The sequence below is a fragment of the Leopardus geoffroyi genome, chromosome D4, assembly GCF_018350155.1.
Source record: "Leopardus geoffroyi isolate Oge1 chromosome D4, O.geoffroyi_Oge1_pat1.0, whole genome shotgun sequence".
Lineage (NCBI taxonomy): Eukaryota > Metazoa > Chordata > Mammalia > Carnivora > Felidae > Leopardus > Leopardus geoffroyi.
In genome coordinates this window covers 92,071,632-92,087,710 of record NC_059342.1, presented here as the reverse complement: position 1 = coordinate 92,087,710, position 16,079 = coordinate 92,071,632, and the positions used below count along the sequence as shown (strand labels likewise).

The 16,079-nt window shown below is 61.8% G+C and overlaps 1 protein-coding gene across 2 annotated transcripts in view; it reads right to left on the bottom strand.

Moving 5' to 3' along the window:
• Positions 1–11,008: 11,008 nt before the first annotated feature.
• The window catches only part of COL5A1 (collagen type V alpha 1 chain), a 150,573-nt gene continuing 145,502 nt past the window's right edge, over positions 11,009–16,079 (bottom strand). For both annotated transcript variants that reach the window (XM_045468354.1, XM_045468355.1), the window contains exon 66: positions 11,009–13,310. In XM_045468354.1, coding sequence (XP_045324310.1) covers positions 13,164–13,310 — 147 coding nt within the window. In that variant the 3' untranslated portion in view covers positions 11,009–13,163. The remainder of the gene's footprint in view (positions 13,311–16,079) is intronic.

The following is a 16,079-nucleotide window of genomic DNA, read 5'->3' as shown; positions in this document are numbered from 1 at the left end:
TCACGGCCACAGTTGAGAATCCAAGGGATGTGTGCATAGACCCCACAGGCCACTGCCCCCTTTCCCGGGGGACAGTCCAGCCCAGGGGACACGCCCGGCCCTGGCCCAGGCTCCAATCTGGCCCCAGCCCCCTGCTCTGGTGGCCGGGGCCGCCTTTCAGCGGTCCCCCCGCCGGTTACACCTTCCCGAAGCCCCTGCGGGTTCATGCACTCACATGCATATATAATGCAAATAAATCCCTGTCATGCCATCGGGTTAATTGCACGAGCCCCTTCCTCTCCCAAATATCTTTGACTGCATTCGTAGAAGTATTTTTTTAAAATCCTATCGTGAGGGTTAAATTGTAGTGTAGGGCTAACCTGTAGCTTGAAAAACAACAGCTTTGTCCTGACACTGAAGGTCAAGAGGTAACAGCCTTGCTTTACTCTTGTAAATCAGGCTTCACCAATGAGGGAAACGAAAGCTCAAAGAAAAGAGCATCAGAGGCAAGGTCAAGGAGATCCACTGGTTGCAACTTAGCGGCAGAAAGTCTAAAATGATCACTTGATCTGGCAACTGTTTCTAACTCATCTGGGAACTGTTTCTCTGTTCTGTTCCCAGGTGATGGTAAAACTCTGTCCCCCGGCTGTTCGCGGCCGCACCCTGATCAAGAGTGTCGGTCCCGATCGGTCGGCCTTGCCTCTCACTGCAATAAACTTTGTTGTGACTGTCACTGGTGCCCGTAGCATTCTGTTGTGGATGCAACACTACCAAGTGCTGAAGTGACGCACGGCAAGGCTCAAATTAAATATTTATAAAAATTACTTTTTTTTTTTTTTTTTTTTTTTTAGCTCTTAGCCTATCTCTCAAACAGATTTTTTTTTAAAAAATTTTTTAACGTTTATTTATTTTTGAGACAGAGAGAGACAGAGCATGAGCGGGGGAGGGGCAGAGAGAGAGGGAGACACAGAATCCATAGCAGGCTCCAGGCTCTGAGCCGCGGACCGCGAGATCGTGACCCGAGTCGAAGTCAGATGCTCCACAGACTGAGCCACCCAGGCGCCCAAACAGATTTTTTTTTTTTTTTTTAAACAACACTTAAAAAGAATTTCTGGCTTGCCAGGCTAAAAATGTTTCTGTATTTAACAGTCTTAACGGGCCTTCTACCATAGTGACAGGGCCCTCGGGAGGTCACGGCTTTTCTCTCAAGATTTCGTTGTGTCTTTGAAACTACGGCTTCCTGAAGGAAGATCAGTCCCAGGAGGACCCCATCTCTAGGGTGGGAGGTCGAGGCACGGCGAGGCCCTCAGCTCCGGGTTTACGGCTGCACGTGGGGGCACCGTCCTCGCTGCCGAGGTCTCGGGCCAGGAGAGGCCCGTCCTCCTCTGCTCTACCCGCACCCCCCCACCCCTCCACCCCGTTCGGGGCCGGGGCCGCAGTCCTGCACTGGCTCACCCCTGAGCAGGCCCCCTCCGCGCTAAGCGGCGGCGAGGCAGGTGAACAGGGGCGGGCGTGACCAGCGGTCGGAGCAACACAGGCCACGGCGACGCCCACGTGTGCTGAGCGAGGAAGCAAGTGTGCGTATTGAGAAGACGCGTGGTCGGCGAGAGCCGGCGGGGAGACAAGGCGGCGGCGTCCCGGAAGGGCACGAAGCGCACAGGGCCCCCCGGGGGAGCAGGGCGGGGACCCTGAGCCCGCGCTCCCTTGCCTGCGGGCCCCAGACCAGCCGTCCCTCCTGCCACCGCGTGTGGGGGGCCACGCCAGGCCAGCCGCTCCTTCGCTCCCACACCCTGTGGACCTCGCGTCTGTGGCGCCCCCGAGGTGGTGGCCGTCGAGGCTTGACAGGTGACACTCACTTGTGACACCACCAGGCCCCTGGTACACCTGAGCGCAGTTTTCAGGACTTGAATCGCTGTCCCGGTGTTTGGTGGAGAAGGCGTGCTTGCTGGGGTGTAACGGAATCGCCTGCTCGAGAGGAGGGTGGGCCCTTGGACTTGGATCCTAGGCCTAGGCATGGTCCCTGTGTCCTGTCCTATAACCTCCCTGTCTCCCTGTCCCCTGTTCCCATCTCCCCAGCCCCTGTCTCCCGTCCCCTGTCTCCCTGTCCCCTGTCTCCTGTCTCCCTGTCTCCCTATGCCCTGTCTCCCCGTCCCCTGCCCCTGTCTCTCCATCCCCTGTCCCTCTGTCCCCTATCTCCCTGTCTCTTGTTCCCTGTCTCCTATCCCCTGTCTCCCCGTCCCCTGTCTCCTGTCTCCCTATCCCCTGTCTCCCCATCCCCTGTCCCCTGTCCCCTGTCTCCTGTCTCCCTGTCTCCCTGTTTCCCTGTGTCCTGTCCTACAACCTCCCTGTCTCCCTGTCCCTGTCCCCTGTCCCCTGTCTCTCCATCCCCTGTCCCTCTGTCCCCTATCTCCCTGTCTCCTGTCCCCTGTCTCCCTATCCCCTGTCTCCCTGTCTCCCCATCCCCTGTCCCCCTGTCCTTCTGTCTCCCTGTCCCCGTATCTTCCTGTCTGTGTACCTCTCTCATTTCTCTATGGACAGACACCCAGGTCCCGCCCAGGGGCCTTCACTCTTCATCACGTTGTTACCTTTGGGCCCGGGTGGTCCTGCCTTCCCAGGGGCTCCAGGGGAACCGGGAGTTCCTGCAAATTCCAAACACACATGTATCATGGACAAAGGACGGCCACAAAATTCCACTTGAGATCTTTGCCCCAAGTAGGAAGGTCCACCCGGCCCCAATTGTCCTCAGAACCACTGCCTGGTGTCACGGAACAGCCACAGGATGGGACCAGACCGTCCCCCGGGGCCCGGGCCCGGGGCTGCTGTTGATTCCTGCCTCCGCTGACCTCTGTGCGGTGCACCCAGGCCCGGGCCACCCTCAGAGCCCTGCTGTCTAGCGAGGGGCCCGGAACATGGACACCTCCTCCGAGATCCTGACACACGGGTCCCCCGGGACACGGCCGGCCTCTCTTACAGAGTGTCCCCGCAGGGCGAGGAAGTTCGGCTGAGCCCCGGCCCCCGGATGCCGTCGAAGGCAGGGTCATCAAGAGCCCCTCCACGTAGGATCTGATTCCATGTCCAGAGCAGGGTCCCCACCAAGTGCCCCTCAGTGTGCACCTAATCACCCCGGGCTTGGGGCGCCCCCCCCCCGATAGCCCCCTCGACGGGCTGTTGGCACACCTCTGCCTTCTATGCAGGCTCGCGCCCCACGCCAGGAGGGCCCCCGCTCTGGGGAGAGGCGCCCGCACCCGGCAGGTCCGCTCACACCACGGCTTGTCCCCAATCCCCCACGGGCAACCGAGGCCCCGCTGTCCCCCTTCCTGGTGTGGGACTCAGGGAGGATGCTGGCCCCCGCGTGCCTCCGTTTCCTCATCTGAGGGAAACATAGAAGAACGTGGCGGCCTCAATTTTCGGGTGAGATCAGGGAGCTCCGTGAGGGCCGGACCTCTGTCTTCCCGTGGCCTTGAAAGCCGGCCTTGGGTCAAGGACCAGGAAGCAGATACTCCGTAAAAAGACAGTTGGTCTTTGGACAGTCAGGTGGGTGGGCGCCAACCCCTCCGGTGCGGGAGAAAGCCTTGACCCCCCTCCCCAAATGTCGCTGCTGGAGGCCCAGTGTAGACCGGAGGAGCCTTAATGGTCCCGTCAACGGGGGACCGACTCATCGTTGCCCCTTCTGGGCACACTCACCGTGCTCCCACCGCACAGGCAGCCGCAGAGGAGAAAACGGCAGCACGAGAACCGTGAGGAAGAGAAAATGCTTTCACAGCAGCGGACCGCCTACAGCAAAAGTCCACATATTAGCAGACGTGCGCAGTCCAAGGCATGCGCTTCGGGGTCAACCGTACCCCAAATGTGAGCTCCTAAAACACTCCGGAGACCAGACCCCTCGTAGGGGAATCGCAGGGCCCGACGGGCCTTCGGGTCGGCGTCTGACGCTGCTTCTGAGCAGGGCCCCGGCCCCCGGGCTCCGGCTAGAGACGAGCAGGGGACGTGCCCACCCCAGGGTCTGACAGGAGGGGGGCGGGGGGGGGCTCGGTGACCCCGCCCGATCCGGGGGCACGTACCTCTCTCTCCATCGACCCCTGCCTCTCCCTCGGGCCCTGCGTCCCCGGGCAGCCCCGGGCAGCCTCGGAGGACGGTCAGCCTGTCGGAGCCCTCCAGACCCGCCACTTCACCCCTGCAGAGAAACGCAAAGTGCCCGGCCGGGCTCCGCACCTGATCCCACCGTCAGGCCACCCGATGGCAGGCTTCTGCCCGTGAGGTGACCTCGGGCCTGAGCAGACCGCAGGGGACCACTGGAGGGTCAGCCTGGAACTGGGGCTTCCTGCCTCTCTGTCCCCCCCACCCCCCCGGCCATGGGTGCTGGTCAGGTGCGAGGAGATGGCCTGGGAGCCCTCCTGACCAGGGGGAGCCCAGCTCCTCAGTGCTGTGTGTCCTCGGGCATGACATCAACCCCTCTGGGCTTCTGTCCTCAGGGGAGGAGGCTACATTGGACGACGCAAACGTTTAAAACCTGAGTAGCATCCACGGTGTCGAGAATGAGCTTCATAAACACTGGGGACTTTCAATAAATAATGACAATAGATATTTATAAGAAATTGGGGGCAAACTAAGCGTCCCGTGATATTCTAGTCAAGAGCCACATGTGCCTCCGGCCTCACTTGTTCCAGACCTTTCTCCAGGGTCACGCAGGGGAAACCGTCCCCGTCCTTCTCTCCCGGGCTCGGCTAGTGAAGGCAGCGGCTTCTGGAAGTTCCCGCCCGGTGAGAGATTGCCTCGTCCAGAACCTCCCACGGGTCGGGATCGGGGCGGTGCAACCGCTGGGGACAGCCGCTGGCCGGGGAAAGGTGATCGGGAGCCTGTGATGGCCCCTCCCTTTCCCTGCCACCTCAGCGACCCAGTGGGGCTCAGCTGTCCCCAGAGCCTCCGAGTCCCCCAGGGCCAGTGCCAGCGGCAGGAATCTGACCTGGGCGGCCCTCCCCGCTCTGCCTTCACACGCAGCGCCCGTGTGGGACCCGACGGTCGCCCCCACACGGGGACCCCGAGGCCCGGAGGGGAAGCCTCCCGGGGCTTGGGCCCAGCCGGTTGGGCTCCAGAGAAGCTCCCGTTCCCTCCGGTCCGGCTGCATCTATTTCTGTGCCCGGCAGCCTCCTCGTCTGGAAAATGAGGCTGAAAACGTGCTTAGTGAGGGCTGGCACGCAGCCCGTGGCCGGCGAGCGGAGGCCGATGTCGGGCCTGCGCAGCTGGAGTCTGACTCACCCGGACAGGTGTCGGCCGTCCAGGCCACAGCGCACAGGAGGGCGACGATGGCCGGGACGGCAGGTCCCGCGGCCACGGCGGCTCTGCCCCGCTCCCTGGCTCTCTGGGGCCGCGGCTGCCCACCTTAACCTCCGGGTCTGATTCTCACGTCAGTGACCGCTTCCTCCCGAGGCCTGTGGCACCAGCCTCACAAACCCTAGGCCTCACAGCCTAGTTAATGAGCATCCTGTGTAAGGGCCCTCATTTCCCCTTGGCTGGGACACTCCTCCCAGCGAAGACCCCACGGCCCTGGGGGAAGGGCAGCCTGCCTGTTTGCGTCGTGAGGGAAAGCCCTGGCCACCCTCTCTCATTCCCCAGCTCGGTGGGACAATGATCCGAGGCCGCCCCAGGCCGGCAAGGTTTGCACAACCAATCATTTGCACACAGTGGGAAGGGGGGGTGGGCGGCCCGGCCAGGGATGTCACCAAGAGCCAGTCTAGCTGGCCCTGCACGGAGGACAGGCTCTGGACCACCAAGCAGCGTCTTGGGGCTCGGGTGAAGGGGGGAGGGGGAGGGGGAGGGGGGGAGGGGGATCCCACCCAGTTGCCCCGGCCACTTGTCACCTGCCCCTGGGAGGGGCAACTCCGAGACAGAGCCAGAAGTCCCAACCCCACCCGCCCAACAGCCCCTGTCCCAGTGTGTCACTGGAGTCGCGACCCCCATCGTAAGACAGTCATGATGCTTTAAACTTCCTAAGTCAGCAAATGTAACAAGAGTTATTCATAGGCCCCTTAACGAGAGTTATTAAAACGTGCCTGTTACCTACGGAATAAGGTTTATAAATCAAGCTTAAAAGCCTAAGGAATCACTGGGCTTTGGAAGTCACCATTGTAACAGACTCACCAGACTCATTTGAATTTATTTTAAAGACAGGAACACACCGAGAAGTCCTTTTTGTGCAAGAAACCAGATGAAACCTAGCCGAGAGGCACCACAGAGAGGAAATGAGTCCATATCGCAAGGCTCAGGCCCAGGTATGCTACTACGACTTTGAGGGCATCTCTTGTTGTGGATGGGGAAACTGAGGCACAGAGAAGGAAAGGGGCTGCCTGGGGGGGCACACAGGTTGTCACTAGTGGGCCAGGATTAGAACCCAGCTCCCCGTTGTCCCTGGGATGCTCTCGTCCCCACCCTCTGCTTCCCTCTGTCCTCCTCCCTCGGTCCCGAGCCCCCCGCCCCTGCCCTCTGGCTCCTGGCTGTGAGACGCTTAGAAACCCGGGCTCGGGCTCCAGGCTCAGGGCTCCAATCGTTCCTGCCCAACCCTCACCTGTGACAGCACCTGGGCAGGAATTGGACATCCCCACCCGCCCTCGGGAGGCTCCCAGCCAGAGTGGAAAGACCACTCAATGGCAAGCCAACGACCCATTGAGGCACGAGGATCAAAGACGGAAGTCCTGTCATGGCTTCCTTGCCTTGGGCTCCCCCTGCTCCAGAACTTTCCAGAAGCCTGGCACTGTTGGTCCCCGCCGAGTGTTTCCTGGGCTGGTGCACCGGGACTGGGCTCCCCCTTGTGTTGGCCTCACAAGCAAGACAGAAGAGGGATGTTTAGTGAGCACCTACTAAGTGCCAGGGCTGCTCTGTGCCCTGTGACACCGTGGTGACAAAGCGGACAGGTCAGTACACTCTTGGGAAGGCAGCAAACAAAGAAGCAGACGAATACACAGTGTGGCCCCAAGAGGCCTCCAGCCAACAGCCAGCGAGGACCGGAGGCCCTCAGCCCAACGGTACTCACGAGATCTTGCCAACGATGTGTTTGAGCTCAGCGGATCACTCCGCGGTCAGGTCTCTGGATGAGACCTTGGCCGAGGCCGGCACCGCGCCTGCCATTTTGGGGAGGCCCCAAAGTGAGGGCCCGCGTGAGCTGCGTCCAGATGCCTGACCGCAAGAATGTGAGCTGACGCACACGTGCTGTGTCGAGTCTCTTAGTTCGGGGTGGTTTCCTCCGTAGTGAGAAATAATACGAATGTACCAAGTGGCTGCTTAGGTTTAAAATGAATTTGAGAAGATCCCCGCACCGGGGAACGTGTCGGTGCCCAACACACGCCCGGGAAGCGGACTTCTCCCAAACCCACGTGATAAAATTTGTCGGTTTGGGGGGTGGGGGGTGGGAAGCGGGATGCTTTGTGCGCGTGGCACTTGTTGAAGGGTTTACTCCTGGGAGATGATGGGAAAGTGGTGTTTTCCCGCCTCAGGCACAAAAACAGACCCCAGCGACGGGATAGGCTGGTGGGTATAGGACGCCGACTCGCGTGCGCTCCCAGGGCGTGGCCGGTGAGGGGCGGGCCCCTGTCCGCTACAGTCCTTGTCACCCTTTTGGGGGGAAATCCCTTGGACTGTTCTCCTCCCTTCTGTTGAAACCGACCGCGTGATAAAGTTCGTGTGTGAGATTTTTAGATCAGACCGGGTGACTACTTTGGAAGGCTCCAGACAGATTGTGCTGGGTTAGAGGTATCTAAGTCTTGGGCGACATCCACGTGCGTTCTGTTTTAGAGCTTAAATCTAGGATCCATCATCTCTGTGACATACTTCTATTTCGTCCGCGTGTCTGAGCTGCACGTCACTTTATGCATACACACCTCTGACCTCATGCAGAGCGACTTCTTGGATCCCGCTGGTCAGTTTTCAGCGTGGGAGTTCGTCGCGGGTGTGGGCTCAGCCCGCTTTGCGCGGTGAGGGGGGCCACGGGGGTGGAGGCGGGGAGGGCTGGGTGGGCGTCAGGACGGGAGGGGGGCCCCGCCTGCAGGAGTCCGTGTGGGTGGGACGGACACGGCTGTATCTGCAGGGGTCCCGAGCCCCTGCCAATCACAAGGCTGCGGGGCTCTAGCTGCTCCCCTCCCCCGCCCCCGGTGGCCTTTGGGTTGGGAGTCTAGGCGTGTGCTCCCTTCGGCAGCGCATATCCTAGAAGGTCTAGGTCTCGGATCTCTAGGAAGTTGTGCAGGTGGTTTCAACGGACAGGCGGCTTAGGGAGCCGCCGGTGAGCAGACGTCAGTGGGCGTCACCGGAAGGACCCACGTTGTCCCCGCACACGGCGATGGCTGCCTTACGAGCGTGCTCCCCGCTCAGGGGCTTAGCAGGTGCCCCTTCTCCGTGGAGGAGGAACCGGAGACCCTCCCTGGCTTTCCTGCTCCGGGACGGGGCCATTTCCTTTCATGACCGCGAGCGGTCCCCTCCCCCAGGGCCCAAAGCGATTTGTGAAGTCGACCTCCTGTCCCCTCGGCCCCTTCTCCATTCAAAGACACAGGCAGCCCGTCTCAGGCTCTGAGGGACCTCCGGTCACAGAGCGGCGGTGACCCTCACGCGTCTCGCATCTTACGGAGGGGCGGACAGGGGCTCGGAGTGCTGGGTATTGGCAGAATCTGGGCCTGGGTCCCGGAGCCAGCTGTCCTCACTGCGTTCTTCTGGCCAGGCCACAGCTGTGTCCCTGGGTGCACAGGTGTGCCCACACCTGCACGCACACGTGGTACTGGGGGTCTCGTCCCAGAGCCGGTGTCCCCCTGGGGTCCCGGCCTGCTCGCTTCCCGCCCTTCTCGGCAAGCCCTGCGGACTCCACGCTGGAAATATCCAGACTGCGACCATCCTCAGCGCGTCCCCTGCACGGCCAGCTCTCTCCTGGGTGACGGCCGACGCTGGCTCTGTCCTAACACGGAGCCCGGAGCCGGCCCAACACGAGTCCTGCCGCGTCCCACATCCGGCACACGCCACACACACGGGCACACGTTTTCTCCCTCACTTTGTGCCTCTTTCTTTATGCTTCTGAAAAAGTACACTTTTATCCCTCATGCGTTGTACTTCTGAGCACTTATCCCTCTCGGCAGGCTTCGTGCGTGTGTCTGCTCACGCCCGTCTCCCCTGGGACGAGAGCTCTGTGCAGACGGGACTCTTCCGCGGTCCCCAGAGCCTGGCACACGGCACGCGGCCAACGAACTCCCTGAACGAATGAACGAATGAACGAACGAGTGGACGAACCAGCTTCCCGCCTGTTGGATTTCAGCCGGCGACCTGTGCCCTCGGCGCGCGCACGCCCGGCCGGTCCCCTCTGCCTCCCGAGTCACGGTGGCGGCCCTCAGACCCGTCCGGCTCTGAGGGGGCCCCACCCTGCGTGGTCATCACCTGAGCTGTGCATCCAGGTTCTGAGCAAAGCGCGGCTGCTCACGCGGGGGACGGCTGAGCTGCACCCGGCGTGTCCCTCGGTGTTCCTCGGTGTTAGCGCTGACCCTCGGCCCCTGGGGGTCCTGGTCCCCGCCGGCCCTCTCCAGACCTCATCTGTTCCCCGTGACGCCCTCCAGCGCGGTCACTGGCGACCAGCCTGGCCACCGCCCTTCCACCTGTGACTTCTTCCCTCGGGAATAACCTACCTGCGAAGGCCACAGGGAGCAGACGCCTACCTGGACAGATGCTCCGCCCTGGAGACAGGAGCCTCCCGTCCTGGGATGACAGTCCGGGCTGCACGCCTGCCGTCGCGACGCCGAGGTTTGGCGAGGGGAGTGCCCCGCTCTCAGGGGCCGAGTCCGTCGAGCTCAGGATGGCCTAGGCCAGGGGGCGTTGAGCCGGGGGGCGCAGCAGGGCCCCTGAGGCCTGGAGTCCGATTCAGCAGGTCGGCAGCGGGGCCCGAGAATCTGCTTCTGTGCCAAAGGACCCCACTTTGAGAAACACCAGTCCAGGCTTTGGTGCAGCAGCTAACCACCCCGGACGTCACTGGCTTAAAGCAACCAACAGGTGTCTCGGGCTCTGTTGCAAATTCATCTCAGGTGGGCTGGGGACCCCCTCCAGGTCCGCCGGGGACGCGGCACTCCCGAGAAGGAGGCCGGCGACAAGAGGGAGCCCCTGCTGCAGACTGGGAGAGCCAGGGTCGAAGCTGGAGCTCGTGGTCAGTGGCCGGGCGAGCCCCACGCCCCGAGCAGCTCCAAGGGGCCGAGAAGTGGGGTCCGGAGGTGCGGCTGGGCAGCAGGGTGGGGAGGGAGCCCCGGGGACGTGCGTCAGGGCCCAGGATGAGCCCGGACACCCAGGCGTGGCCACAGCGTCCCCCGGGTTGGCGCCTGGCCACATCCTGATGGCCCCCAGGGAACGGCTCCTTCCTTGACGGGCCCACGGCTGTGTCTTCTGGGGGAAGCGCCCCCTTGGCCGCCAACGGCCTCCTTCCGCTCTCCGCGGCCACCGGGAGGGGCTCGGTGCAGGGGACGGCCCTGTCGCCCTTAAGAAGACAGCCAATCACGTCTGTTTATGGTGGAAACAGCAAACTTGATTTATTGAAAAATTCTTACAGGGACTCATTCATCGCACAGGTTTAAAATATCGTTATGATGGGGTGCCTGGGTGGCTCAGTCGGTTAAGCGTCCGACTTCGGCTCAGGTCACGATCTCGCGGTCCGTGAGTTCGAGCCCCGCGTCGGGCTCTGTGCTGATGGCTCCGAGCCTGGAGCCTGCTTCAGATTCTGTGTCTCCCTCTCTCTCTGACCCTCCCCCATTCATGCTCTGTCTCTCTCTGTCTCAAAAATAAACGTTAAAAAGATTTTTTTTAAATAAAAATAAAATATCGTAGGACACCCTTCCTTGGACGTCACAGTTAAACTTAGGATCGTGTCTGTGGGGCTTTAAGGCTTCATCTGACATTGTATTGTAAAGGGCCCAACGTCCCAGAACCTTTCCTGTGGGTTTTCCGATGATCGCATTTTCCCTTTCCATCAACAAGTGACCAGTTATATCGACAAGGAGAAATAAGAATCACGCCAGGAGAATTTCTGCAAATATAAGAAGTAATTTTTATTGCAATATACCGTAGCAAAGTGGTCGGGGGAGAAGGGGACACATTTGGCTTCAGTACAAATGACGACAGCTTTGAAGGGACCACGAAGATGGGGAGGACAAAGAGCAGACTCGGGAGGGGCGAGGAATCAAAACGGAATCACATGACCTAGACAACCCCCGCAGGGCACCGCTCGGCAGTCCTCGCGTATGGCTTTGCTTTGGAAGAGACAAACGTGAGAGTCATTGGCGCAGGCCGGCATCCCAGGCGCGAAAGGACCTCGAAGCCAGGCTTTTCTTTGGCAACAGCGAGACTCCGTTTCCGTGGGAGTTCGGGAAATCCCAGTGGGTGATTTCGTGTCGCCCGGGGTCGGAGGGCTCTCTGCTGTGGTCTCCCTGGCGGGGCGGGGTGGGCAGGGACAGCACCGGACCGGTCACCTCTCCCCTCGAGGGGGCTGAGCAGGGCCCGGGGGCCCCACCCGCTTCCCCCAGCACGGAGGGAAAGGGCATGGCACGAGGGCAGCTTTTCACAGTAAAGGGACAGCCAATCCTCGCCGGTCCATCGGGTCCCCCGCCCACAGTAGGCAGCCCCCGGCCCTCGCTCGTGGGAGGAAGGCACGGTGCCCGGACAGAGCCCCGCCAGCCCCGAGCTCCAGTGCGGTGTGGGAAGGAGGCCCTGAGGCAGCCCTGCAGAGACCTGCAGAACTCACGGCCCTCCTCCCTGTCCGCTGAGGGCCCCCCGGGCCACCCCGCCGGGCCACGCCCGCAGCTTCAATTCAGTTCTTAGCACAGACACAGAAATTAGCACCAAACGTTCGGCAACCAGATACAACCTGCTATCGTCACGACACAGACAGTGCGGGAAGCAGCTTTTATTTGTGTGTGTGTGTGTGTTTTCAAATCACAGAACCACAGCCTAATACCGGAAACGGGCCTCGCCGCGACCTGGGGGCGCAGAAGCGCGTGGGCCCAGCGGGCAGGAGGGTGGCGTGCGTCTACCTTAACGTCCTTGGCGGAGACCCACGCCGTGGAGGCGAAGACGGGGACCACGCAAGGCGGGAGGGTGAGGCACGGCCAGGTACCCCCGCGTCGCCTTTCAAGGAGACCTTCCTTGGAACAGATAGCACCACAAAGGACAAGTTAAAAGTGAGCACCAGTTATCACGTAAGGACCATCTACAGAAAGTGTGGGTTCCCTGCCCCGGACGCTCTCCCGTCAGGCTCTGCGGGAAGAAGAATGGAGAAAGGAAGCAATTAAAATTAATTTATGCCTGCGTTTTAACCTAAGTGCATGAAGGAAAGGCAAAGCGTGGAGTTCTCTCTCTTTTTTCTTTTTTTCCTCTCCGTTAAAAAAGAAAAAAACCCTCCAGAGCTCATCAAAAAATTGTCTGAAGAGGGGCACGGACGCCTGCTGGTCAAACGGCAGCACGACCTCCCGCCCTGGGCAATATTCCACTTTATTGCACGTTCCTGGCCAGGGTGGGGACAGGGGCTCCTCAGGTCTCGCCGGGATTGGACCGCCCACCCCTTGTCCCCACTCTCCAGCGGGGCTGAAGCTGGGTTTCCGTGCGTGATCGAAAGTCAGGGACACTGCACGTTTATGACAATACAATACAAATATTTACTTAAAACTCACAAAAACGGAAGCACCTTGAATCCATCGGAAAGGCACATGCGGAACGACATTTCGCCCGCGAATGGATCGTGTAGTTGAGAACAGACGCTCTGGCAAGGTGGGGATGACCCTTACAAGGCTCACCTCAGAACACGTTTTGAAGGGGAAATACACATCTTCAAGTTGAATTTAAAAAAAAAAACCAACAACAAAAGGGATCTCCGAATAGTGCAGCCCCCACCCCCGCTCCGTGGCAAGAAGTGTGGCCCCCTTCCCGTCCCCGTGGCGTGGTGGCGACGGAAGGGCGCTGAGACAGCGGGGTGCCGGTGGCGGTGGGCCGTCTAGGTCATGTGATTCGGCTCCGGGGTGGGGACTCCGCTCTCTTCCTTTGCTCTGTGGGTCTGGGGTCCGGCTCGGCGTGGAGCCGGGCGCAGACGAGGTCGGGGGAGGGACGAGGGGCCTTCACTGTCCAGGACGCCCGCAGACGGCGCGCTGAGGTCACGAGGTTGCTCTCGGGGGTCGGGCTCGCGGCTCCTAGCCCAGGAAGCAAGCTGGCCCCACTTCAAATCCGAATTTCTGTGACGCTTCACCGAAGTCATTGAACATGATGTCCACGATGGGCACCTGCTCCACCTTGGGGGTGTCGATCTCCAGCACGGTCTTCTGATACCCTTTCTTCGTCTGGGAGGCACAAGAGAGGCGCGTGTCAGTAAGAGGGGGCCGGGGGCGCCTCTCACGCTTGAGCCCCACCCGCCACACCCGCCCCGGCTCCCGGGCTCCCGCGCACGAGCGGCCGCGGACACGGCCCGATTTCTGCCACGTCTTCAGGCAGGCGGAGGGAAGGAAGGTTCCGGACCAGGGCAGGCAGCGCCCCCCGCCTCCCCGCCACCCCCCGCCCCACGACCGGCCATTTAATCCTGGCCACGGTCCCGGACCCACGCCCCCCCCCCCACCCCCGCCAGCTGGGACACCCCAAGGCAGCCCCTCCAGGACCAGCTACAGAAAACACAGCTCTACTGGAATACGCCGATCTGGGCTCCACGCTCAAAACGCAGAATTCTAAGACAGAACAGCGGATCGCGGGCCCTGCCCTTGGCAATGACCCCCACAAGTGTGAGAAGAAGCGGGGAGCTCTATGCCGTCACCTCCCCTGGCCAGGCCAGCACCCACGGCCGTCCACCCAGGTTCTGTGTCTCCGGGCCTCCGCTCTCACCGTCGGCCCCCCTGAGCACCAGGGCATCAGATTCAACAGCTTCCTGGCCCTCGCTGGGCCGCTGGGAGGTGGGGCTGCCACGGGGCCCGTGCCACCTCGGCTACGGGCGGCCCGTGCCTTTCCGCGCCGGCAGGGCAGTGCCATGGGAGGGCCGGCGAACGGCCTCTCCTCCCCACCCAAGGGACGGCAGCGTTTGCCGAGCTGACAGGGTGATCTCTCCTGGATTTACGGGGCCCCACGGCTGCAATGATCGGGGCACTTACGGAGGGCATGTTTAAGCAGGCTGTGAGCCCGCAGCCGCCCCGCCGCCCCGTTATTCCTGAGGCATAAATAACCATTACGGGCTGGCGATGGCCCCCGAGGGTGCACGGAGCTTCACAAACAACGGGATTTATGCGGCACGGTCCCTCAGGCCCCCTGCCAGGTGATCCGTGTGTGTGCACAGGACTGGGCCCACTCAGTGGCCCCTCAGTCCGGCCACACGGCCACAGAGCGTCTGCGGGAACCCCAGTCTTTGGTCCCTCGATGCCCCGTGAATCCAGCTGGCCTCCGGGGGCCGAGGGCCGAGGCTGGCCTCTCTTCCACCAGGAGGTGCGTGGGGGGCAGCGGGGCCCCCTGAGCAGTTACGTGGGAGGGGCGTGACCTGGCAAATCGTGCTGAACTTTTTGGGGGTTTGGGGTTTGCTGAGCACAGCTCACCAGGAGCCCCCCGTGCCCCACCTCCACGTTCCGCCGGCCCTGCCCTCCGCCCACACTCCAGCTCTGGCCTGCCTGCGTGGCCCACTCTCTCCATCCGCAGGGTTCTCTCCTTGGAGACGTCGTCTCTCCACAGAGATAGGATCTTTTCTTTCCAGAGTAAACCTGTCTGAGGGGGGAGCTGCCACTCTTCCTGGCCCAGCGTCCGGTCTGGACATCCCGCCCTCTCGGGTCCTGCCACGGCAGCCAGAGATGCCCGAGGACCGTCGCAGAGCTCAGAAATGGCCACCGTGAGGACGGGGCACGGTCTCCTCTCTCCGGCAGATCGGGGCAGCCGATCGACGTGCGCACTGTTTTCTAAGGGGCAGGACCGTGGCTGGGATTGCAACGGTGCTGGGTCTCGGGCCCGGGCTCCGGGCCAGCAGTGCTGGCTTCCACAGACCCCATGGTGGAGGAGGAGCCGGGTCCTTCCAGCTCTGGGCAAGGTGGAGCCACGGGGGCTCCCCTCAAATCTTCGCCCTTTCCGTACGGCGGCAGCCCTCACGGGGAGAAGAGGCAAGTGGCAATGTCGGGAGCCACTTTCGGTCGTGACAAGTAGATGGGGGCCTGGCAGCTGGTGGGCTGAGGCCAGAGGCGCCGCTCAACATCCGACAAGGCACAGGGCGCCCCCACCCCAACCCCACACACCCAAAGACTCATCTGGCCCCAGGTCTCCTCCGTATGACGTAAGGGGCAGAAGCAGGAAGGAGTGGTGGAAACTACGGGCAAGGAGATTTTAGCTCGATTCCTACAAGAGCTTCCTAATGCTGAGACATTGCCACCACGGCCCGAGAGCTGCCTCGGGTGGTAGTGAGCTCCCTGTCAACAGAGGCATTCAAGGTGCAGCTGTGCCAGATGCGGACTATGGTGGGAAGGGGGTGGGAATTAGGAGACTCCATTCTGTCACATCCTACGGGCCTTGGGCAGGTCACTGGGCCCCTCCTGGCCTCAGAATTTGCTTCTGCAAAATAAAGGGAAGACCCCAATCAGCGGTTCTTACCCAGAAGCGGGAGCCATCCTAGTGGCATTTGGGGCGTGGAGGCTAGTGGTGACCGGCTGCCCACGTGCCGCCGGCACACCCACGCCACCAGAGGACACGGCCAGACAAGGAAGGCCTTTGGCTCTGGGGTTAAGGAGCCGGGAGCTCGACCTTGTGCCAAGACGCAGGCAGACCCAGGCAGGCGGGCTCCCAGTTACACAGCATCGCGGGGAACTCCTGGCGGCTCCCGGCTTTGCTGTTGCAACGAGTCGGGGAAGGAGCGTCTACGGAAAGAGACGCGGGGGCACCTAGATCTTTCCGGAAAGCTCTCTGGAGCCTGTCTGAGCTGCAGCGGGGAGCCAGGCGGCCCGCACTGTAGCCGCTGAGGGTCCTGGGCCCACGAGGTGCATTTTCCAGCATTCCGCCCCCCCCCCCCCCCCCGCCCGCTGCCCCTGCAGGGATGGCCCCTCCGCTTCTGGAGGACCAGGCTGCCCTCCTCACCAGATGGCCTGTGCTGGCCCCAG